Consider the following 25,936-nt stretch of genomic DNA (forward strand, 5'->3'; position numbering starts at 1 on the left):
TACCAGCACCAGAGAAACTATTAAAGTTGATTAGATGTAAATGTAAAGGTTGTAGTAAAATGAATTGCAGTTGCAGAAAATATGGTTTGGACTGCTGTTCCACTATTTTTTAAGAATGCCACGGCATCAGCACATCCTCAATTTCCCACCAATAGATGGAGGATGAGATACTGACAAGATGAAAGTGAAATTACCACATTTATTTGAATAAATGCCCTTGGTGGTTGATTTTTAAGGAGGGTAGTGGGGGCGTATAATCGTCGTGAGGAGTTTATTCGGAGAGGCGTTTATTTTTGTGGGTGTAATGTGGTAACATGATTGTATAATCAAATAAATACACCCTTTAGATATGAACAAATACAACACCATCATGTCATTCAGTGAATTCTATTACAAATAGAAATGTGTTAAAATACAATATTGTGTATAATATGCATGTGGCGAGGCGTACATTCGAGGAAATAAATTCAAAATGATGTTCGATGGGGGCGGGGGAGGGGGAGGGGGTGCGGTGGTGTAGGTTATTCAAAATGATGTCCTATTGGGGGGGGCGTTTATTCGATTTTTCTAAATGTAGCGTTTATCCGAATAAATACGGTAATAGATTGTAGTCCAGTGATGGCGGAAGGATTTTCCCGATGAGGTGGGGGGGGGGGGGGTACAGCTAGCATCAATTGGCTGGGCCATCAATGGGAGGGCAGCCAGAAGTTCCGACAATATTATACCGGTAAAGGGTAGTTTTAGTCACTTTTAAAAATGAAAATCCTTGAAACAGCACTCAATGGGGTATTGTTTTATGGGTGTCACGAAACCTAAGACCACGAAAGCTAAGACCCCCTAAGACCTAAGATCACGAAAGCTAAGACCCAAGACCTAAGATTACAAATATTTATCTTTCGCACCTGCCTTGTATTTTAACTCCCAACATTTATTCTGAATACCACACCTTAGAATTGGCACTTTCATGAAAAAGAATCACATAAAAAGCAACAAATACATTTTTAAATTGATGATTTTACAAACGTTTTTCTCGCACACAAAATGACTAGCCTACAGTACAGTAGGCCTACCCCATGTTCAATGTTTTTGTTTCTATGGAACGTCAAAAGAGCAAAAATTATATAGAGGGCTGAAAACTCTGTGGAGTCCATCTACAGTGTGGATGGAACAATGTAAAATTCAAATTGAAATGATAATAGTATAATCATGCAAGTACGAAGAAATAAATACTGGCAAATAAATTTTAATTTAAAAATCATAAGTTTTTTTGTTTCTTTTTCTTATTATTGTTGCTCTTTTGGCGCTCCATAGAAACAAAAACATTGAGCATGGGGAGCTCGAGGAGTTACAGTATACAAACAAAGAAACACGTCTGTTAAATAATCAATTTAAAAGATTTATTTATTTGTTTTTATGTGTTTCTCCTTCTGAAAGTACTTATAAGTCCTAATTTTAAGGTGTGGTATTTAGGATAAAGTTAGTCAACAAATTTGGAGTCAAAATACAAGAAAGGCAGGTGCGTAAGAAAAACATCCTCTGAACCAACACAATGGAGTAAATATATACCAACAAACAACCTGTCAAGTTTGTTTGTTGTAAAGAAAAAATATACATTTACTCAACGGGCGAAAATAATGTGAGTTTAATCTATGTTTTGCGGTAGTATTAAATTATATTTATGGTAATAAATGAAACCTACTGTGTTTAAAATTATGTATGGATAAACAAGTATTGTTTTTAAGCTGTAGTATATCTTAGAATTTGTAATCTTAGGTCTTGGGTCTTAGCTTTCGTGATCTTAGGTCTTAGGGGGTCAATTGTTTTATATTTATGAAATATCATCATATTGTCTACATCATATTGTCTACATATACTCCCGAAAATAGCCAATTGGGGAGAGGGGATGGGGGGTCGGACCCTTCCCATATGATCTCTCATCCCTATACCCCTCTCCTCACTGGCACCACCAATGTTGTAATATATTGTTATAACAGTAGTACAAATGTAAATGAACTGATAAAATTAGACACCGTAATCCTATGCATTAAGCATAGGAAGGACTGCGTTTTATATATTATAACAATTATATTATAACAATAGGGATATCTAGATATCTTTAAAGATGTATTGTCCCTTTGACTAATTTAAAAAAAATAAAAAATAAAAGATTTGGAAAAAAGGTGGGTCATTTTGAAGTATCATAATAGTTATTAACTATCACCAAAAATTTTTCGAAAAAAAAAAAATTTAACTGAAATACAGACGTTTTTTTGTTAAAAAAATAACTTTGACTTCCAGTCAAAGTTTTCAATCAAAACATATCCCATAATGAAACGCGCTTGTTTGGCTACTCTGTATGCATAATCATAAAACTTCCTCATGATCTGTGTGAAAATACCTTCTTAACCGTGACGGGTTGTAAACAATCTTAATTTAGCATATGCATAATGCGTACTCATGGTTTGAAATCTTTGTTTACTTTCGCTCGTGACGATTTTCCAGATGAAATGTAATCAAACTAATTTACCTGTTAATTACGTAAACTTGTTGTTTTTTGCTCAAATTTTCGACTTAAAGTGAATAACTTTAATATTACTTTGATATGGCCACTTTAAATTTAGGATATTTTTGACCTTCATTTTTTTGTGTTTCAAGGGACAATACATCTGGCTGCTGAATGGCTGCAAAACATTTGTTTTGCAGCCATTTTCTAATTAACAGCACTTAAAATAATGTGTAGGCCTATATTGTAGTTTAGATCTTCGAAACTGTAAAGAAATATAAAAATCATTGTAAAAACCGCTATAAAGTGGTAATTAGATCTACTATTTATGTTTGTTTGTCCTTTTTTAGGCATTTTCGCCATTGGCGGCCATTTTGTTTAAAAAAAACCTATTTCCCCTACCTGGATTTTTCTAGACTTTTAATATGTTCATATAGGGACCTTATAGAAATGCATTGTGGTGAAATAAATTCTGTTGCAATTTTTTCAACCATATTTCATAGTTTTCCTGTACTACTCTATTTTTTCGAATGGAATAGCCCGCTAAAAAGGCCAGTACCCACGGGTGTGTCGAAAGCGAAGACCTCGAAAGCGAAGATCGAAGACCGAAGACCTCGAAAGCGAAGACCCTACGAAATGGTAGTGTGCACAAAATTCGACCAAAATCGATGATAACACCTTGAATTTACAGATTCTAAAAAAATATTTCGATTTTAATCGTTATGTTATCAAAAAACATGACTTTATCTATGAACAAGCTCACGTGTTTTCGCCAATGGAGTTAATATGTGATATAGTTTTACGAACAAACACATCGCGCTATTTGCAAGGCGACGGACACACAAGAAGGACCTCGAATTGAATGCAATATTAAATGTCACTTTTTCCGATAACTTTGTATTGTAGCACACGTCGCCTACAATTTAAAGCCATAGCCAACTGTATAGAAAAGTATAGAAATAAACTACAGTAAAGTAAATAAATTAAAGTAAGTAAATTGTAAGAAGTAAAGGATGGCCATATGCTTATTTAGCCTAATTTTAGAGCCTATAGGCCTATAAAAAGTGTCCGTATCATAGATTTTACACTTGTTTTTAAAAATGTTATACGTACGCGTGAATACAACTTAGAGATCCTTTTTTTTGCATTTAAATATTATTATGTTGATGTATGTTTATTATCTATAATATTTGCCTATTGTCTAAATGTATGAATAAATACAATAAGATATTTATTTTCCTTTAGTTATTCTGTATAGTATTTTAAACTTGTACATTTTCCCCATTGTAGCCAATACTACAGTATTACTGATTTAATTATTCGCCAGTTTAAAAATGTTTTTCTAATGTATTCATAATGGAAAAATAATATTATCAGTATCGGTTAGTGTGGTTGGCGAAGCGACAGTACTATGTAAAGAAGAAAAATGTAAAATAAATATTTCATTAACCAACGTATGAACTACTAAACGAAAACATCCTACCGCAACGTATCGTATTGGCGCGCGCGCAACATAAGAAAATACTCTTCTATCTATTTTTGCATCCCCTCTTACGATCGAGAATCATGATGAACGTAAAGCAGTCGGTGTTGAACACGTCGGTTCCCACTTATGATGACACGCAAGTTTGTTCTTAAGGCGCACTTTGCGTCGATCTGGAAACTAATTCCAGCTCTTAAAATATTTCCCGGGCCAAATTTGGCAGAATATATTCAAATTATGATTTGACAAGAAGTAAAAAGAACGAACGATATAGGCATCAGCGTTCTGCAAATTTTGGTTATAAATCGGTCGTTTCCTGCGACATATCATCTGTTTCACGGCTTCCATAATTCCGAATAATTATGGCATTATGTCAACGTTCACAAAGACAAAAGCCATTCAAAACAAAGATTGAAATAAAAAATATTCCCTCCAAAATTACAAGTTACGGTTGCAATGTGATTAGTGACGATAGTGTGTTCACGTTTAATTTATTTTTTAATATTAAAACGGGTGTTTATTCATATCGGTATTACGTTTACCGACACTGTCAAAAGATTAGTTTAATGAAGTTCCAGTCCCGCCAACCACAATTTTCCTCATCATCAAATAAAAAACTGACTTTTGTTTTCAAGCATTGCCCGTGGTGAATACAAAAAGAGATACTCTCTATAAATCTTTATTAAGTGATGGTGAATGTTTATCGGGCTTAACCACTCTAACCCCCAACCTTCTATCTCACAGGCTTGTGGTTGAGACGACTATTCAACAGTCTCCCGATTTTCAACAGATTGTCGACGTCCCGCTTCTAAATGTTTGCATCCCTGCCATGAGTGTCCATTAACAAAAGAAAACATAAAATTTTAATTAAGAAACAGGTTACCGGTTGTTGACCATTTAAATATAGAATTGACACTAATACAAACAAATCTAACAGAATTATACTATTATAACGGGTTAACGATCAAGAAAAATGTTCAGAGTGTGATGTCTATCGTTCGTTCTACAGTATTAGCCTTCCCTTTTGTCAAATCATAATTTGAATACAGTATTATTTTTTACTTTGACAATACAAAGATATAAAATAAAGTTCCGTTAGTTCACGGTAAGCTATTGGGACGAACTGTCATTGGCCCGGGAAATATTTTAAGAGCTGAAATTGGTTTTCAGATCGACGCAAAGTGCGCCGTAAGAAAATAACGTTGCGTGTCATCACAAGTGGGAACCGATGTGTTCAACACCATTTCTGCTTTATTACGTTCTTCATGATTCTCGATCGTAAGAGGGGATGCAAAATAGATAGAAGATAGATAGATAGATTTTCTGTTGCGCGCGCCAACGATACGTTGCGGCAGATTTTTTTTTGTTTAGTGGTTCATACGTTGGTTAATGAAATATTTATTTTCCTTAAAAGGAAAATAAATATTTCATTAACCAAAAAAAATTTACATTTTTCTTTACATCATCTGTCGCTTCTCCAACCACACTAAATATTCTGATACTGATATAGGCCCTATTATTTGTCTATTATGAATACATTAGAAAACATTTTGAAACTGGCGATTAAGTAAAATAGCAATAGTTACAATGGGAAAATGTAAAAGTTTAAATACAATACAGGAAAATGAATATCTTATTGTATTTATTCATACATTTAGATAATAAACAATAGGCAAATATTATAGATAAAAAACACATAGCAACATATTTAAATGCAAAAAAGATCTCTGTACCTAACATTTAAAAGCAAGTGTAAAATCTATGTTATGATACGGACACTTTTTATAGGCCTATAGGCTCTAAAATAAACCTAAATACCGGGCCTACCGCCATCCTTTACTTCTTACAATTTACTTACTGTAGTTTATTTCTATACTTATAAACAATTGGCTATGATTTTAAATTGTTATCGGAACAAGTGACATTTCATGTGCGAGGTCCTTCTTGTGCGTCCGTCGCCTTGCAAATAGCGCGATGTGTTTGTTCGTAAAACTATATAACATATTAACTCCATTGGCGAAAACACGTGAGCTTGTTCATAGATAAAGTCATGATTTTTTATAATATAACGATTAAAATTGAAATATTTTTTCAGGATCTGTAAATTCAAGGTGTTATCACGATTTTGTATGATTTTGGTCGGATTTTGTGCACACTACTATTTCGTAGGGTCTTCGCTTTCGAGGTCTTCGGTCTTCGATCTTCGCTTTCGAGGTCTTCGCTTTCGACACACCCCAGTACCCACCGTACCTAAAATTAAACGCCGTGGTTAGGATTCCGGCACCGGAACTCAACTGCCTAGCGTTAGGGAATCCGACACGCTATTGCGCATGCCCAGAGCGAAGTAATTATAGCTTTGCACTTACCGCGCACCACCACACCACCGAGAGTCGGAGAGTGTTAGCAAAGAACTTATAACACAAGAATCTCCTGTTCGTCCGAAGCGCGTAACAATTTCGAAAGGCATTGTGGGATAGAATAGAGCTATGGGTGGCGCCATTGTGAGCCATGGAGTAGGGCGCCCGCATCAAATTAGAAAGTCAAAATCATAGAGGGGATCTGCTAATGCTCTAGGGGGGATAGAGTAATTGACTGAGGAGTAGGGCGCCCGCATCAAATTAGAAAGTCAAAATCATAGAGGGGATCTGCTAATACTCTAGAGGGGTAGAGTAATTGACTTCCTAGTTTGGAGGGGGCGCTGCTCCATGCTGTGAAATGGCGTCGCCCAGTTTGACCTTTTAACCCTGTACTTCCGATACTGTGTTTTGAATGCAAATTGAAGAACAGGAGATTCTTGTGTTATAAGTTCTTTGGTGTTAGGGATTTACTGTAGCCTATTGCCTATATAGTTAGTCGTTGCGCGAGCGAGAGAGCGATGGATGAAACTTGGCCTAGCCTAGGCCATATGAATTAATAATTAAAATACCACTACGCCACGCGTTGAAATAATTATTATGATATTGATAAGAATCAGCCTATCTATCTATCTAAGAATCGTAATGCTGTAATTTTATTAGACAGAGTGAATAGCGTAGCGACCCCGACTTCCCGAACGGTTCTGTTTTTTTCACATCATATCTGCGCGGCGGCTGCCGTCAACAAATCAACTTGTATACGCATGTTATTACAGTATAATGCGTTATATGAAATCTTTTATTTTGTACTTGAAAAATCATAAAACTAGTCAGGAAGCAACCATTTTTTAAAATTACGAAATAAATAGGCCCCTGGTCACATTTAGCTGGTAGGCATCTATCTAGGCTAGTTCGCCGTGGCGCAGCTATAATCCATCGCTGTTTATAGTCTGTAGATGGATCGAGTATAGAGTCGCCGATTACCTCACTCTGGGCATGCGCAATCGCGTGCCGGATTCCCCAACGCTGGGCAGTTGAGTTCCGGTGCCGGAATCCTAACCACGGCGAAAATTAAATGCTCGTGAACGTGATCCTAAAACACTGATAAATGATCTGGCCATTAAATTGAAGACATGTACACAATAAAGCGTTTCGTTGGGTACTTACCTAAGCTTCCCTGTCCCAAAACGGTACATGTACGCCTATCAGAAAATTGTGTACACAATTTGATCAACACATTCTTTGAACATTGTACTCTGTCTCAATCACAACCTCTCCGATGTATGGCTTGAAATGAAATCGGTCGCGATAAAATCAACATCCGGTATTTTGTATGGAGCGCCGCTATATACGATTTTTATCATATTACTTATTAGTTACGTTTGATATCGGTCGCGTTTTATTTTGGTCGCGCTAATTTGTATGGGACCGTACGCTAGATACATTTTATGTTTTTAGTTAATTTTAAACATATAATTTCTAATAATACTATTAACATTTTTTACCTCGATCGTTATTATTTTTAAAGTACAGTAAATATAAATATTTATCTCATTAGACCCCTATTTAGAAATCATTTGTGTTTTCATTTTATTTTTCAGGTGTAAATTAATAATTGTAAAGTGTTCGTTTAGAAAATCGTTTTTAAAAATGTTTAATTGAATGTTGTTTAAGTTGTTTAAAAGCTTGGGGTTTTGAAAATGTTGAAATAATTTAATAGTTAAACAAGTAGACGCGCCACGCCTATTGCGTATTTTTTAATCACAGAAATTACGAAACTCGTTCTATATAAGTGGATACCAGCTCAATGATGTTTATACAATAAAGGAAGATGATGCATGACGATGATTATTACGTTTGATATCCCCCACTCTGACGTGAGCATGGTTTTAGGATAATAATAATAATAATATAGATAATATGCCGTTATAATCAGACTGATGTACAATGATATGTGAGAATAATAATGGATGGATAATAAAGGTGGACACGATTTTCAAAGAGGTATCTGCACTGAGATTTAAGCATTTATATTTACGAACGGCGTATGGATGTGAGACACTGATGTACTTAATAATTATTTACAAATGATTATTGTAAATGAAGAAATAAAAGATATTCAAATTAAAAACTATATTATCGCCGATGTATGCGTAAATACATCGTTTCACAAAAACACGTAGGAGGCCTATGTTTCAAACGTATGGTTATTAGTAATAGGCCTATATCGTTATCTTTACCTGGACGTGGACAACGATCGTACGTCCATGATTTGACACACACTAGTGCGTGTTTTTTTTTTAAGGGGAATCCCCGTCAGCAAAATAACGTACAGTATCTGCTGCACGATCAACGGCGCATCTCCGATATGACTTATTTCAGTAACTCGCCTTTTAACGATCCGGCCGCATATAGCCTAATAATCATTTTTACTATAAACTATTTTAAACATTGAAATAATTATATATACACGTGATTTGCCTCAACAATAATCATTAGGGCCTATTTACTTAATATTATCCTACGTAACGTACGGGCATAAATAAAATAGAAATAAAAATAAGGTGATCGAATAGTAAGTTGTATGATATATCTGCAGTATGCATATAATGAGTATAAAAATGTATGGTTTACGGGCTATATAATATACATTGTAACAATTATTGTTTTAAATTAAATTGTTCTCTTTTACGTAATTGTTTGCACAATAAAAGACACAGACGTATATTCTCTATAGAATATATTAATTACAGTACATAATAAAATAAAAGTTAAAAAAGTTAAATTATATGCCTAATAATATTTTAAACGTGTTTAGAAATGGCCATTTTTTAAAGACCCAGTCCTTCTTCGAGACCTGTGAAATAAAAAAAAAATAATGATAATGATAATAAATATTTAACCAAATAAAAAATATCCACATAAATAATGCGTCCGTCTATGTTTTATGTCTTGACCATAAACTATGTAAACTGTCTGTTGATGTTGAATAAATGTTGTTGTTATTATTATAATGTATTGAAAATGTGTGACTAAATTGTAAAAAAAAAGTTCCTGAAAAATATAAATTAAATCTATATAAACATGGATTAAAGACCTTAATCCATGATATAAACGAAGAACGTGGATATCCCGCTAGCATGCATCTCGCTCCATACAAAATAGCGCGAACGATTTCAAACGCGACCGATATCATCAAACGTATAGCTCTAGCGGCGCGCCATACAAAATACCGGAAGTTGATTTTATCGCGACCGATTTCAAACGAGACCGATTTCAGACACGATCGATTTTTCATCGCAAACCAACTTCACCCATCCAAGACGACAACCCAAACCGCCTCTCCCAACTCACCGCCACCAACCCCCATTCATTCACCCCTCTCCTCATCCAGCATGCAACAGACTAATGCTATGTATTAGTAAATATTAGTAAAATAAAATAAAATAAAATAAATAAAAAACACATATTTCGCGCGTGTTTCTCCATGGAAAAAAACGTAAGAAACGTGATTGTTCCACTTGATTGCACATACAAGCAAATAAATTGACACTACTGGTAGCGATTTAACGCTTCCTGGTCCACATCACACTGTCACGAACGTACACAGCACGAGCAAACAGGGTCAGGTACAGCTCCACAGGTGGACTGATACCGGAAAACTGCTGAGTTTGAAGCAACAACTGAAAATGTCAACGCAAGAATACATAACAATTCATCAGGGAAACTCTTCAGTTTCTGTACATCTTCATGGTAAATGTGTATAATATTATTAGCAGAAATATAAAATTACCTTACAGGGGCAGATCCAGGATTTTGTGAAAGGGGAAAGCGGGAAGGGGGCCGGGGAGGGGCGCACAACTAGACTGTAGAGAGTCCCCCCCCCCCCCACGTCACCAACTCTGGACACGATTTTGACAATATAACACCTCTCTAGATGGTAGGAAAAATGGCACTCTCATAAAATAATAATATACTGTAAATATATTAAAAATTGATATTTTAAATATATATGAAAAAGGTACGTATTATTTATTAGCCTATTAAAGGTGGCCTTTTTTCCCCATAGGCTCATTTTGAGTAAAGCGTCGAACAGGGCGCTTTGCGCAAGTCAGCGTTTGGACAGCAAAAAAAGGTGCCTGTCCAGGGTCGTCGACAGGACCTGTAGCGAAGCGAACTTTCTTAAATGACGCCCCAGAGGTACTGTAGCAGGACGATTCGGTCCAGGACGATTCGGTCCAGGACAATTCGGCCCCGAGACGATTCAGCCCGGGACTATTCGGCACACTTAAATTTATTGGCTTTGATATGCATTTTATAAAATAAGCTTTTTTCTCCCAACTTTTTTTCAGGGTAGTACTACTACTAGGGTTGAAGATGCAATAAAGCAAACATTTTGAAACATTGTCGAAAATGATAATTTTTTAGTCACGCGAATGATGTAAACAAGTTATGCCCTCTGTTGGCCGCTGGCGAATGCATGAAATAAACAAAGTTTTCGAAGAAATAAATTAAATTTAAAATTATTGAAAAAAAAAAAGAATATGAATTTGGTTTAAAGTGAGACGTTTCGGCCCACAAAGTGGGATGTTTTGACCCAAAAATAGACTGAATTGTCTCCGGGTCGAATCGTCCCGGATTCCGCCCAGATGGCCGGAAATGCTACTCTCGCACATAAAATTCATAATAAATGGAACCTCCTCCAGGAAAAGGCACTCTCATGCAGCATGCTACCTACCAGTACCAATGAGCAAAATGATCATACTTTTCCCCTCCATGCCAATAAACACACATCACTAATTAAAGGATGATAACATTTTGTTGCCGATTTCATTCACTCAGTATTTGTTTTGATTGTGTTGCGTTCAAGTTCAATGCGAACGTACGTCTAGGGAAAGCAAAAAGCTCAAAATTCAATGATTATTATAGCTCAATATTTTTTTAGTTGTACATCAATTTGTTGAGGAAATTAAATATATCAATATAAATAGGTATTGATACAGTTGAGTACATATCGGTGGGTGGCCTAGAAAAAAAAATTGGTTGCTATAATGTAAACTACAGTACACAGTTATCATAGTTAGTGACATACTATTATTAATAGAGAGGTTTCGCAATCTTACGAATACGATAACGAAAACGGATACGTCACGCACACGTATTCGTTTTCGTAAGCCATAAAAAAATCTGTTTCGCATGGCAACAAAATATTGAGGCGCGTCCAAAATATGACTGCGGTAAATTTGAGCGAAGTAAATTACTTTCAATAAATATATAATTATATTATAATCATGAATCATTCCTAATTCAAATGCAAAATGTGCAAAATAGATCAAAAACTATACTCGTTTTGTAGTTACGAATATGACTGGTGATATTCGTCAACACGAATACGCTTTACGAATATGAAATGGGGATCAGCTGAAAAGTTTCACAAATGTATGACGTATCCGTTTTCGTTATCATATTCGTAAGGTTGCGAAACCTCCCTATTAACATATCTATGATGATGATACACTGTACTATATAGCCACATATACTGTAGGTAACCATGGCGTTCCATTTTTTATGTTTATACACAATAGGTAGGTCTATGTGGTTGTCTGGCGGTGTCCTTTGTACAAATTGTTCGTGCCTTAAGCCTTGTCTACACTATCAAACTTTATGTGTCAAAAAAGTTTGATGTGCCTATATATGGTAGTGCTATGCTTAAATATGGTAGTGATATGACATCATCATGTCCAGGTCCAGGGACCAAAATGTGTTTATTTTTTAGGTGAAAATAGGCAATTCATTCGCAACTCTTTATTTACAGACACATATCTCACGACGTTGATCATTATAACAGTAATCGGATGTCTTTTCTTTTGTTTCATCTCGGCGAGAATTACAAATGAATGGAAAAGAACAGGAAATTTTCTTTTCCTTCCAATTTTTTTTTTTTTAAATAAATGGTGGGTGTGGGGGGGGGGGGCTCTTAAATCCGGCCCTGCAATTGTATATCGCAACTTCAATTCTTGACCCAAATGATAAATATAAATAACCTCCACCTGGCCTCCAACCCAATTACTCTGCATAAAGTAGTGCAGGATTGGCGCGGCTTAGAATCCTGTTTTCAAAAAATCCTGTATCCTATTTCCAGATTTCTAATTGTACCTGGAAGGTCACACATTTTTATTATTTTGATACAGAAATAATTTACTCTAATATATATCTGTGAATCATATTTGTTTTACCGGTATAATTACAAAAAATAGTGACACTCTTTCAACTTTTGTTCAGACTTTTTAAATCCAAACTTTAACTATTTGAAGGAAACTTAAAAAATGTTCCTTCATTTGATACTGTAATGTGTTATTTATTAATTATCAGAAATAAAATGGAAAATTGACTAACAGCTAGGAACACATGAAATTGAATCATGATATATATCATCATTGCTTTTGTAGGTGCAACTGTGACATCATGGAAATGTGATGGACAAGAAATGCTGTTTGTCAGGTTTGCATGGTCCCTCATTTTGTAGCTTTATAACCATTGAACAAACAATACATTATACAAGTTATAATTACTTTTTTCATTTCATTTTACAGCAAAAATGCAATTTATAACAACAAAAAGGCAATAAGAGGAGGAATTCCTGTTATTTTTCGTAAGATATATTGAATTGATTTAAATTATAAAATAAATTATCACTGAAATCATGTATCTTAAAGCCCCATTCCCTACGTTTTTTAGATCTAATTTAAGATCACAAACTATATTTAATGTAAAAATAATACTATATGGTCCTATTGCGATAACTTTTTTCATCTTTAAACGGTTAAAAATGTGAAAAATAAATCAATTCTAATAATTATAGCGGCCCGCTATAAATCCCAAAATCCATTGCGCGCGGATTGATATTTTTGTTTTTCACCTGTAATTCGCCCACTTTTCAATCGATCGTGAAGCCAAAACAAATGGAAGACTTCTAACTTTTCAGCGAAAATACCGGATTTTCCCCAATTTGTATCAACGGAGTCTGGCAAAAATAGAAAGACAATAAATGCAGCAACTATACAACGTCAGGCTAGGTATATAGCTAGCGTACGATGTTCGTACGTTACCGATGTTTACCAGCTAGGCCTACAAAACTAAGCCTAGCTAGGCTAGGCCTGAGACCGTCCACGAGAGTTCGATCGCCGCGAGCTACTTAGGTAGTGCATTGTTTCTCACTTTTTATCATAATTTACCATCAAACGTACATTTAAGACAAGGAATGACATGGTTTAATGTTTTTAAAGTGATATATATGTATTATTTTCCAAAAAACGTCCAAAATTGCAGGGAAGGGGTCTTTAACATTAAATTTATAATTTTGGATTTTTCATATATCTGGTAATTGATGTACACTAGTGCTATTTTAGTTTCTAAATTTTAATCATTCAAGCTAATTTTGGTCCATGGGAACTTGGTCCTCAGCATGGATTTGCACGAACATCCAGATGGACACTTAAAGAAACGGTAAGTATGATAAGAGAAAATTAAGCTTGCCACGTTCATTATAGTTAAAAGGTGGAGACTGGTTTTATCAAAAAGGATGGCGATCAGGATCAAAGAGGGTCAGAAACCTGGACTTTCCGTAAGTCTTAAGTTAATTGCCTTTTCCATCATGTCGCGAGTGTTCCTTTACAAATGCCACAGTGATTTTTTTGTTTTACTTAAATCTGTAAAATTAGATTTATGGTTTTTTATCTAACCTAGAATGAAAACAGTGATGAGTCTAAAGCTGTTTTTACTTTGCAAGATTCTGAAGAAACCAATAAAATGTGGAACTACAAGTATGTATCACTTTTTAAAATGTGATATTATATTCTAAATCCGTTAAAAATTTTTTGTAAATTTCAATATTTCAGCATCATCTTTTTAGGATATTATTGCCTCCGAGTCTATCCCATTTTCAAAAACCAATTTATGTGTTTTTTTAAAATTATTTTGTTCATTTTTGATAAGGTGATTTAGGGGAGGGTGTAATTTTTCTTGAATCTGCTGTTGATTTATATTAGAGGCAAGGCTTATATACATTTTATTTACCTTCGCCAAGGATGTATATGTATTGATTGCGTGTCACCGACGGCAGCATTAGGACACAAAAATTTAAAATATATATACTTTTTTCCCGGTGAAATCTTATGTAGGAGACTTTTATAGTAGGCGGAGGTATGCACTCTAGTAGGAGTGGTGTTCTAGTTAGTAAATAATGTTATCAATATAATAGAAACTGAAACAAAATTAAATAATATTTATTATTCTTTTAGATTTTGTGTCAGTTATATACTTTTGTTAAGAAAAAAAGAATTTGAGGCCAGATTGCAAGTTGAAAATATAGGTAAGAGTGTGCTCTATATTGATCATTCATTGGTGGTTCTTTGGATGTATTGTAGGTTGATTTTTGGTTATCCGCAACAAAGATCATCAACATCTTTTTTTTTTTGTGTCTTGCGTATCTCTAAAACTTGCAAACATGACAGTTCGTAACTTTCTCAACATATCGTCAGTCACGTAAAGTTGTGCAGCTACCATTTTCATGACGTTTACAATTGTGCAACGAGACCTACGCATGATTTATGAATTTTGCGTTTTTAACATTATATTAAGGTTAAAAACAAAATAACATTTTAAATTAAAACTTAGCAAAAGTGTAATTTATATCATGCGTGTTTCATGTAATTTTAAGCATGTAAAAATGACATGAAACGCGTAGAAAGTTTATTTTTCGCACATAGTGTTAAAAACAGAATTTTTTCGCATGAATTATGTTTTTTCAGCTTTTTCTAGTAATTTTACCAAATTTTAAACATTTCGACTTAAAATCATGTCATACGAGCACGTCAAATTAGACAATTCGTGTGCGTTTTTGACGAAAATGTTGGTCTTTTTTTAAAAAGTCAGTGTTTAAAATAAACCATGGAGTACTCCATGAATAAACGGTGAAATTTATTTTTATTACATATTCTGGAAGGTGATGAGTTGTAGATATCGGATCATGCATCAATATAGCTAACCGGACATTGTAACGTCATCATATGGCCACTTGAATATGAAATATAGGATATTTGTCTCTTTTGTCATAGCTATCACATTTGATAGAACAAATCTCCATTTATGCTCCATTTTTTAAATTTTGATGACGTCACCATGTTAAAAAAGTGAATTACTTGGGTCACTTATTTTCATCATTACAGTAAATTTCAATATGTAATAGCTCCTCAGAATGAAAAGTGATACTCATGATTTAAACGTTTTCTGGAAGCTGTTGAATTGTAGATACGAATTCATGTACACATTTTGCGCATTGGATGTTGTGACCTTAAATGGCCAGTTGAATTATAAAAGTCATATTTTCATCTTTTGCGTCATAGTAAACAAGCAATTAATATGTTGTTGCTCAGATAATTCCCTTCCAAAATTGCTATCTACGTGTTTCATTTTGATCACGTCATCATTAAAAATTGGAATAAATCGCGGGTCCCGTTATTTTCACGTATGCTGCACTGTACATAGTATGTATACAGTATATAGTGTATACTGTATATCAAATAGAGACAACTAACAACATTTTACTTTCTTCAGGTCACAATGGCATAATTAGTTTTTCTGTGCACAATATTCTAACGTATGACGTACGTGTGGCATTTGCGCGGCATATAACCTAACTCATCCATAGGGATGAGTTCAAATCTAGTTACTAATTCTGTTCGAGAAAGCCTTATGCCATGGACAGGCTACGTTTTCCAGTACCATATTATGGTAAATTAATTTTTATTTATTAACATACTATCTGGAAACTATCAGGCTCTGAAGAATTTAAGTTTACTACTCTTCTACACACATACTTGTCTGTTTCCGATGTCAACAAGTCAACAATCTCAGGTCTTCAAGGACTGCAATACATTGATAAGGTAGGACCAAGCATAAATTCATCAACATGAATAATTTCAGCTAGATACTGCAATGGTTATTATTTATTATTCTAATTTCTGGAGACAAGCCACAAGAAAAAGACCATATAAGTTTATTAAAAAATGTTTTTTGTTTTAAGGTTTGTGGCGGGAAAACCTTCACAGAAGACCGGGAATTAGTTGGTGTACAGGAGAATTACGACAGGTAAGAATAACTATACTTTTAACGATGAACTAGATTTGAACTCGTCACTTTGACGAGTTCGGCTTATCCCGGAAATGCAACATGCACATTAAAATATATGATCAAAATTATCAACAATTTTTATGCCATCTTATGACATGAATTAAATAAGTTTACAGTGTTGAATTGTACCTATTTTGTATCATACAGCATATTACAGTATTTACAGAATACACTGTATATGTTATATACAGTGTAGCATAGATGAAATTATGAGACCCATCTTTAGATAATTATAATAATTACATTAATAAACATTTGAAGAATTTTGGGCACGTAAAATTGAGATGCGCTCTCTTTTAAACTGCATTATGATGACGTCATGTTATCAGATAGACAACATTTTGATATGAATTCATATCTACAATTCAGCTTCCATAATAAGTTTTAAGGTCACTTTTCATTCCGATGAGCTATAACAGATTAAAATATACTGTATAGATGAAATTAAGTAACTCACTTTATTATAATTTTTTGATATGATTACGTAATAAAAATTACAATTTTTGTAACTCATGTAAAAGAAAATTGATTGAAAAGAATATAATTATTAAAATCTAGGTGAAAATGGGGAACACATTAGCGCGATGTGCTCTATTATTAAATTGGATCAATTAATTAATTAATCTATTCAAAAAATTTGAGTGGCCATTTTAGGGTGATGTCAGAATATCCGGTAGGTACAAATTTTACATGAATTAGTATCTACAACTCATCAGCTACCATAATAAAATTTAAAACACACTTATAGTATACTAATATATTAGTAATTGTATTTTGTTATTTGAATGTAGAGTCTATATGTCAACACCTAACACCCATGTGGTTACAAATTCCACTGGTGGACGAAGCATTCGTATCACAAAGACTAATTTTCCTGATACAGGTACAGTATACATGCATGTTTATTAAGTCTACTAAAAATGGCTTGTTTGTCAAACACACTTAATAATAATTAATATACACACATTATGGTAAAAGAAAAGCTATGGTCATATATTCCACTCTATGCAATTTGTTGGGGTTCGGGCGAACCCCCTTTTACCAGCGAACCCTCCCCCCGCCCCCACCCTTGAAAAACAAAGGCCCCACTTCCAAAATCGTGCAATTAATTATCATTGATAGAATACTGTAAGGTAAAACTGATTAAAACAACCGAAATTGCTCTGAGAGCCAAAGCTTCCGGGGGTCCTTAGCGGCACCCTGGCCCCTATAGCCTACAGCCTACAGTTACTCGCTGCGCTCACAAAATAGATGCATTCTGGCTACGGGCCTGAATTTGTAGTCATTTTTTGGTTATTATATTATACAAAGTTTACAATATTTGCACAATTTGTTTACCTATAGCTACATCATAATATAGCATTGTTTCAATAGACCATGCTTATTGATTGATGCCGATTTTAATATTTATATTATTTACAGTGGTTTGGAACCCATGGATTGAGAAAGCTAAAGGAATGTCAGATTTTGGAGATGATGAGTATTTGTGTATGCTCTGTGTTGAAGCTGGCCATGTTGCTTCACCCTTGACCCTTTCAGCTGGTGGTGTTTTTGAAGGAAAACAAGTTCTTTCTATCTGTTGAATCAAATCTTTAAAATGTGTCCGAAATAAAATGTGTAGTTACTAGAACAATGATAACTGGAAACGAAACACAATTTACATTTAAGTATAAGAATATTATTTTAAGTGTGTACCCAGATTTTTGAAGACCCCTACCCAATCTGAGCACCTTTCTTTCAATCCAATACTGAAGAGATTTTCAATTACTACATAAGACCGAAGAACTATATACTGTGTCTGGGCATAGAATGCGCACAATAAATAATTAGGTCCTACAGTAGGTGGTAGCAAATCGAAAGCTCAATATTATAAGGTTAGGGTAGTAAGTTTAGACTACTTGTCTTTTCATAGCTTTCTTTCAGTACTTGGAATACAAAAGGTAAAGTAATATATTAAGAATATTTTTATGTTGATATGTGTCTTTATTAGATTTTGATTTGGTTTTATCACATACTATACTATACATATTGTACTGTACTGTACAGTAATAACAGAGTATTGTATGATACTTTAGGATACAGTAATAACCATCCATATGTTTTTAGTATAAATTTCTTCCTGACACTATCTTATTACATTATGTAGTAACTATCATAGGCACAAAGCTTACTGTATGTTATAATACTAGTCTTAAGGCTGATAAGCTACAGGGAATGACAAATCTACGTTTTCCCTCCCTGATTTACATTTTTTATATTACCATAATATAATCACATTTACATATAATTGTTTATCTCTCAATGTTAGATGTTCCTAATAGTATATAGTTATTATTAATACATATTTTCATTTTTACAAGAGATTTCCAAACAATCAAAATACTGTACACATGAAGCTTACAGTATATACACTGTAATAAACTGACTAAAACATAGAACAGAAATATTATTTTACAAAAGGTTGTGGTTGATTACAATGTTTTGTTTTGTGCGCATTGTCTACATTTTTAGTTTAGTGCTTTATTTTTAGTAAGTTTTATTCTCAAGACTTGTGGGAACATTCATTTAACAGGACAATAAAATAAATTTATAATTATAAGAGTGTCGTGTGCTTTGTAAACAATACTAGGGATTCAGATGCTCAACACGAATTAGTAATTCTGTACATAAAAAATATTGTTCTCATCCAATTCCGATCTATACAAAAACAATATATTATTCTTGGGAGATGTTTTTTTACTATGATAGTTTCATAGGTCTTAAACATTTTTATACATTAATGTATCCAACGAAAATTATATTTTTTTAGAAACTAAAAACACAAAATTATACAATATTATTGATTTTATATCATTTTTTGTCACCTTTTAAAAGTATTTATCAATTAAGTATCAATTCCTCGATCATGCAACCAAATTAAAACTAACAAACAGTTACTAATCTAATTGATATCAATAAACCATCTTTTTTGAACAAAAATTATAAACATAACGAGCAGTCTTTAGTCTTACCATAAAGTAAAGAGTACCACTTTAGCTTAATACTAATAGTACCAATATATCCACTACAGTATTTTGTTTTTAGACTTTTTTAATTCACTAATTCATACACTCGCACATTCAGGGGAGGATCCAGGATTTTTTAAATGATGGGGCACTTACATGTAATATTGGTTTTTTTTTGTTAACCTGCTCTCTTTCACCAATGTTAAACTTCAATTTGACTTGTTTTATTTTTTATGGTATCTTATCAATAATCTGTCAAAAATAGATTATGAAAAAACTAACATTTTTTGGGAGCATGATATCAAATTGCTCCCCTGCAAATTTCATTCTTCTTATTACATATTTTCATCACAACCACCTGAGGTTAAGCATCTGTCTCTCTAAAATTATTTTGGTTTAATGGTTTGTTCGGTGGCAGATGTAAATCATGTTTCATTGAAATCATACTTATTTTAATTAAAAACAGCTCCCCTTATAACATGATGTGGTGGGACTTTATCTTTGGATTCTCTGTTAAATTCATGTGTAGAAAATAATTTCTGGGATTTGTCCATCTTCGACCGATGTTCCATTGTTGTTGCCGGAGGCGTAGCTGAACTGGAACACAACTTTGCCATTTGGAAGAGATTCATGAATCATTTTACGCTTGCCCTTTGTACCATAGTAAGAATCAGGACCCTATAAATAAAATAAACAAATTCAGTTGTACAAATGCAACAATAAGAAAAAATGCCAGTCTCCTATTAAATGTTTTGCTGTATTTTACAGAAAATAAAACTTTTATTAAATTGAACAGACTTTTTACAAACCTTATATTACATAATGTTGTATTGTTGATATCAATCAGCTCATGCTAGCTGGGTAACTATTTTAAAATATGGTGAAATAAATAAAGAAATGTAGTGTTGTGATTTTCAAGAAGAAGTAAAAAAATATTCTACTGTGCCAGCAGACTTACCTTTAAGGTAGCACTGGCTATATAGTTAACGTTAGGTTGGATTTCAATGGGCTCTTTAAACATAACACGAAATGTAGAGTCCGAGCCATCACAGCTAAATCCAGTGTCATTCTGACCAAGTAAATTGTCTGTGTCTGCATGAATTATCTTAAAATACAAACAATTTGATTTGTTAATGTTAATAGTAGTGCCCTTTTAACTGAAAACATGCTTTTTAGTCACGTGCAACGCGACTCTAGAGCTCACTATGTCGGTCGGAAAACACTAACTTGAGCACGCGACTGCAGTCATATGTATATGGCCTTTTTATTAGTTAGTAGCTCCTCAAATGAAAAGCTACTGTATATAACATTGTCCATATTCCTTCAACAAGTTATGAATATGTGCAGAAAAGGAACGGGAATTCATATATAAAAGTTTTGATTTTTACCTGTATATTAACTTGATAATCAGCAGGCCCATGAATTGATCCATATAGTCCAAACCCAACAACAAAAATCCGCTTATGGACTAGAAATCTGCCAACAAAATTATATGATTATTATAAAATCCAGCGAGAAACACTCTGTGGCATGTTTGAAGTGTTGTACTTTGCAGACAGATTTAAATAATTATACTCTTCGTTCTAAAAACCAAAAACTTTTGACTATAATAATAATACTTTATCATACCTTATTCTATCACTTGTTCCACTGTACCCCCACCTGCTTTCAATCTGGTGAAACCGTTGAATAATTTGTTCTTTTCCTGTCAAACAACACCTTGGTTTTGAAGGAAAATCTACACCAGGTTTTGGGTTCACTGTAAAATGTAGGAAAAGGTTGACAACTTCCTTGTCATCAAGGATACCAGACTGTGCAGGGAGACTTGCAAATTCTTCAATTGTCATAAGTGGAAAGCGAATTGATTTCAAAGCTCTTCCTAAAACCTGTCTTTTATTCTCGGATGTCCGAGCTAGTTCTTGCCGACTGCATTCGGCTTCTGACCAACGTACAATAGCTTCAAACAATTTACACTCGCGAATACCAAGCGTGTCACGTTCAAGCACGACGATCAATGTTTCCCAATCAATATCCGTAAATCCTTCGGCACTCAATGCTTCAGAGGTATTTTTATCGATCATTTCTAAACACAGAGCAGCAAGTTGTGGTTCATCAAAAAGTCGTGCTTGTGTCAATAACAGGAATGCATTATCAGACCCCAAGTTTTTTTTTAAAAAGTCAACACAGGCGGATTCAAGTGCTGGAACAGCATATTTTTTTGCTGTGTATAGTGTATGCATTACTGTCTCATGTCCTATCAATACTTCATCTGAGTACAAGAATTTCAACAAGGCTAGGAAAGCTGCTGGCTCAATGTCTGGCAATTCAACTTCAGACGATGTTGTGGCCATTCCGCCATTGAACATTGCATCAAATACTGCGCTTCCGACCGACAAAACAAACTTGTGGGCTGGTATTCGTTGTGTTTGCATTCCCTTGCCAACAATAAAGTGGACATCACTTAGGATTTCATTGTTGAACATGTAAGCAAAGCGTTCCTTTACACTGGTTTTACCGGCTTGCCAATTGTAGGGGGCAGCTGGAGGATGGTGTACAGGTTGATGGATTGGGTTTGGAAGAGCTACTTGGGCTGCTGCAGCTACTGCCGGTGCTATAGGTATGTTTGCACCAAGATCAATGTTTTGTACCCTATCCCCAGCCATTTTATTGATTTGTGAAGCCTGAAGAGTGTAGAAAAAAAATTATTTAATTTATATTATTATTTCTAAATTCTAATTAAGACTAAGAAACAAATGCATGGTAGTCCATGTTGATACTGTATAAAACAATGATTTTGACAAGGCACTTGGTTGACCTTGCCGATAAACTCTAATGTACACTAAATATAATAAGGTTTATATTGCAAATAGCGTAGGAAGGAAAGGAGGGCAGGCACGCTGTGTTTACAAGATTTGTTGTTTACTTTTTTTCACTCAACTATTCCTTCTCACTAGTCGCTGTAAATTTGTTCAAAACAAAAGCATTTTTTAGTATATAAAATAAGAATCTAATAAATAACAACACGTAAATTAGGTATACATAAATCAAAAGAATTCTAGATAAGGTTAGGGGCCTATTTTTCTTCATAAAACTACTTGGTTGTGAGGTATTCACGATAAAGTTAGTTTACATATTGAAATACAAGAGAGGTGCGATACGGAACGAGCACCGGCGTAGCTAGCTAGCTATACAGGCCGAGATAGGCTAACCGCCTTCCAGGTGCGATACGGAACTAGCACCGGCGTAGCTAGCTATACAGGGCAAGAAAGGCTAACCTCCTTTCAGGTGCGATTTTTTTTTTTTTTTTTTTTAATTATTTCTGATATAAAATCAATAGGATAAAAACACAAAAAAGTACCGAGACGGCTCTAGCATCGGCGTAGCTAGCTAGCTATACAGGCCAAGATAGGCTAACCTCCTTTCAGGTGCGATACGAAACTAGCACCGGCGTAGCTAGCTAGCTATACAGGCCAAGATAGGCTAACCTCCTTTCAGGTGCGATACGGAACTAGCATCGGCGTAGCTAGCTAGCTATACAGGCCAAGATAGGCTAACCTCCTTTCAGGTGCGATACGGAACTAGCATCGGTGTAGCTAGCTAGCTAGCTATACAGGCCAAGATAGGCTAACCTCCTTCCGGGTGCGATACGGAACTAGCACCAGCGTTTTATTGTAAGGGGAATCCCCGGATTGTATCACGGTAAACAAAATCATGTGCTGAAGAACAACAGGCTCACAGGAAGGTTTACTCGTCTCATCTCCTACCACCATATAACATAACATATTACATAGCCTATATAAATATGTGAACGTGATTGGTTGAATTGAAAGTGCATCACATTACCACCGCTGCGAGGATCGTAAATCGTACTGTATATATCATAGAGTAAGATAATATTGACTGAGTAATTTTCGCGTAATTATCGTGTCCCTGTCATTAAACATATAAAATTCTCGAGTACGAGATATTGACTGTGTAATTTTCGTGTGGCAACACTAGCGTTTGGTGATAAATAAACAAAAGTCATCTACTAACTAGGACTCGCGATAATTTGTCACACCATTACAAGACAATGTTTCATCCGTTGCGCCACCAAAACTATTTAAACTATGCATACATAGCGCCCTCATTTGTTATTAGTCTTCTCTAGACGTAATGAAAGATCGTTTGTGATTGGTGGTTAATAATCATGATAGTAACCTGGTACGCGTTGCGCGCTGAACATCCGGTGATTCGGCTCCTCGAAAGAGAGAAATTATTATTTATTCGGCCTACCTGATGATAATAATATTATTATTATAACTGTAGGCTTATTGATGGAAATTCTTCTGTTAATTTAAACGACCTAGGTCTTCAGTAAGTGATTATTTTATTGCCAAGGAATCTTTAATTAGTAATTATCTGTATATTATTCCTTGCAAGGTAAGGTGAATGCAACGCCTAACTATGCAGGCTTATTACAAGGAGGCCTAGCTACACCTGACCCAGCAGTAGATATTCAACTTGTTGTTGGCTATGTAATATAACAGATATCGCCTTTTATATCGGTAAAATATAAGATTTTACAACCCCTTGGGAATGATAATATGTTCTCGGGGAATATATATTTCCTCAGAGATGTCAAATCTTATATTTTAACCTCTAAGCATGCAATATCTGTAATATTAAAATGATTACATTTAAATATTGTTAACATTTAATATTATTATTAGTTATAAACAATCATATTTTTACAATAACGGTAATTTGGAAAAGCACATCCTTTCCTCACCTGTAATAAAGTAAATGAAATAATAATAATAATAATAATATCCTGGATTATATAGCGCCTAATTTTGTGAAAGCAGCACTGCTGATCATAATATTATCCCAGTCATTTTTTCCTGATCAAACACGTATGGAAACATGGAAAATAATAAATACTCATCGTCTAAAAATATAAATAATCTACAGTAGGCATGACTATAAAAACGATCACGAAATGTATAATAAAAACGAAAATGTATTTAGTGCGCCAAATACAAAATGGCGCGACGCAATAAAACCCAATCAATCGATTTAAAAAACACGAGATATGATGATAACAAATGCATAGCTAGCTAGACTGACGCGCGCCATAAAAAATTCCAAAAGTTCTTTTAGTTTAATTGCGACCAAAAATCGTCCTAAAACATTGTTGGGCCTGACCGTCTTGCGCTTTGGGCCCGATAGTCTTAGAATGGGCCCGATAATCTTAGAATGGGCCCGATAATCTTAGAATGGGCCCGATAGTCTTAGAATGGGCCCGATCGTCTGTGGTCCTGATCGTCTGTTCCCCGTTGGTTTGGGGGATCCGGGATACGGGTTGACCAGCACCCGAAGGCCTAGCTAGCTAGGCCTAGGAGATTATACATACATTTTTAATACTTAAGTGCAGGAACAACAACAACTATACCAACTACATGGGCTGAGGAATGATTATTGAAACAGTATGTACAGTTTTTAAAATATAATTACCTATCAAAGGGTATTAAATAACAAAACTAAGTTCACATCACACCACACAGACAACAGGCCACAGGCGTTGTCGCCATATATTTTGTCAAAACATTTTTTTCTTCTTGTTGATTGTGCATTGATTGTTACGAAGACCTAGAGGGGACATAATAAATTCAGCAAAGCCAAAAGGGTACACACGAATTAGTTCGCGATATTTCATTTCATTTCATTTATTTCGTCTCACATAATTATAACAAAAAATAACAAACAATAGAGAGAGACAGGATTCCCAAAAGCGAACTAAATCAAATCAATCAACAATTTTTAAATTTACGATTAACCCTCCCTTTGTACTATGGGGGAGGGGGGAGGGGGGAATCCTACCAAAATAGACGTTTCACTGTAGGCCAACATAACTACACAAAAAACATGCCATTATTTTCATTTAGACTGAATATGAATGCATGTCTTGAACATTTTGAGATCAAAATTGACTTTCTGCGACCAGTGGTTGCCGAGATATATAGGCCTAACCATTGACCCTGACCCTTTGATCTTTTGTAACATTTTAAAAAAAAATGGGTAACAAATAACAAAATTTATATTTATATATAATTTATATATAAATAATACAATTCAGACCAAATTCAAGTGTCTACGATGTAGGCTAAGATACATATTATATAATGCCCTGGGTTGTGCGTCAAGGGTCAGAAATAGCATTTCCGGTCATTTTTGACTAAAATGTCCCATATAAAGCGTGGTTCCCACTAGCGACGCAACGCAAGGACGTATCGCAACGCAAGTGAATTGACCAATCACAAGCGATGGCTTATTCGCTTGTCATTGCTAAAGTAACTGTCTATAACTTCGCTTGCGTTGCGTTTACGTCGTTTTACGTCCTTGCGTTACGTTCTAGTGG

The 25,936-nt window shown here is 34.5% G+C and overlaps 3 protein-coding genes across 3 annotated transcripts in view; 1 reads left to right on the top strand and 2 right to left on the bottom strand.

Annotated features, from left to right (window-relative positions):
• LOC140062712 (hydroxylysine kinase-like) overlaps nt 1–7,640 on the bottom strand; it is a 33,725-nt gene extending 26,085 nt beyond the window's left edge. The window contains exon 1 of the mRNA XM_072109024.1: nt 7,508–7,640. Coding sequence (XP_071965125.1) covers nt 7,508–7,536 — 29 coding nt within the window. The 5' untranslated portion in view covers nt 7,537–7,640. The remainder of the gene's footprint in view (nt 1–7,507) is intronic.
• Nucleotides 7,641–9,861: 2,221 nt separating this feature from the next.
• On the top strand, nt 9,862–18,114 carry LOC140062206 (uncharacterized). Its single transcript, XM_072108301.1, has 10 exons — nt 9,862–10,093; nt 12,790–12,841; nt 12,934–12,992; nt 13,773–13,846; nt 14,087–14,163; nt 14,641–14,711; nt 16,178–16,284; nt 16,425–16,489; nt 17,323–17,414; nt 17,954–18,114. Exons 1-10 carry the CDS (start codon nt 10,030–10,032, stop codon nt 18,112–18,114), a joined length of 822 nt encoding a protein of 273 aa, XP_071964402.1. The 5' UTR covers nt 9,862–10,029.
• A 985-nt stretch (nt 18,115–19,099) lies between these two features.
• LOC140062205 (BTB/POZ domain-containing protein 2-like) lies at nt 19,100–25,132 on the bottom strand. Its single transcript, XM_072108300.1, has 5 exons — nt 25,033–25,132; nt 21,166–22,217; nt 20,925–21,012; nt 20,495–20,641; nt 19,100–20,214 (listed from the first exon to the last, which is right to left on the bottom strand). Exons 2-5 carry the CDS (start codon nt 22,197–22,199, stop codon nt 20,056–20,058), a joined length of 1,428 nt encoding a protein of 475 aa, XP_071964401.1. The 5' UTR covers nt 22,200–22,217; nt 25,033–25,132; the 3' UTR covers nt 19,100–20,055.
• Between the last annotated feature and the right edge of the window lie 804 nt (nt 25,133–25,936).

The sequence above is a fragment of the Antedon mediterranea genome, chromosome 11, assembly GCF_964355755.1.
Source record: "Antedon mediterranea chromosome 11, ecAntMedi1.1, whole genome shotgun sequence".
NCBI lineage: Eukaryota > Metazoa > Echinodermata > Crinoidea > Comatulida > Antedonidae > Antedon > Antedon mediterranea.

Coding starts and splice junctions, on each gene's coding strand:
- LOC140062206 (XM_072108301.1), top strand. CDS start 10,030: ATGTCAACGCAAGAATACATAACAATTCATCAGGGAAACTCTTCAGTT. Junction 10,094..12,789: donor AGTTTCTGTACATCTTCATG/GTAAATGTGTAT, acceptor TTGCTTTTGTAG/GTGCAACTGTGACATCATGG. Junction 16,490..17,322: donor GTACAGGAGAATTACGACAG/GTAAGAATAACT, acceptor ATTTGAATGTAG/AGTCTATATGTCAACACCTA.
- LOC140062205 (XM_072108300.1), bottom strand. CDS start 22,199: ATGGCTGGGGATAGGGTACAAAACATTGATCTTGGTGCAAACATACCT. Junction 21,013..21,165: donor GGAACAAGTGATAGAATAAG/GTATGATAAAGT, acceptor TTTTGTTGGCAG/ATTTCTAGTCCATAAGCGGA. Junction 20,642..20,924: donor ATTATCAAGTTAATATACAG/GTAAAAATCAAA, acceptor TTGTATTTTAAG/ATAATTCATGCAGACACAGA.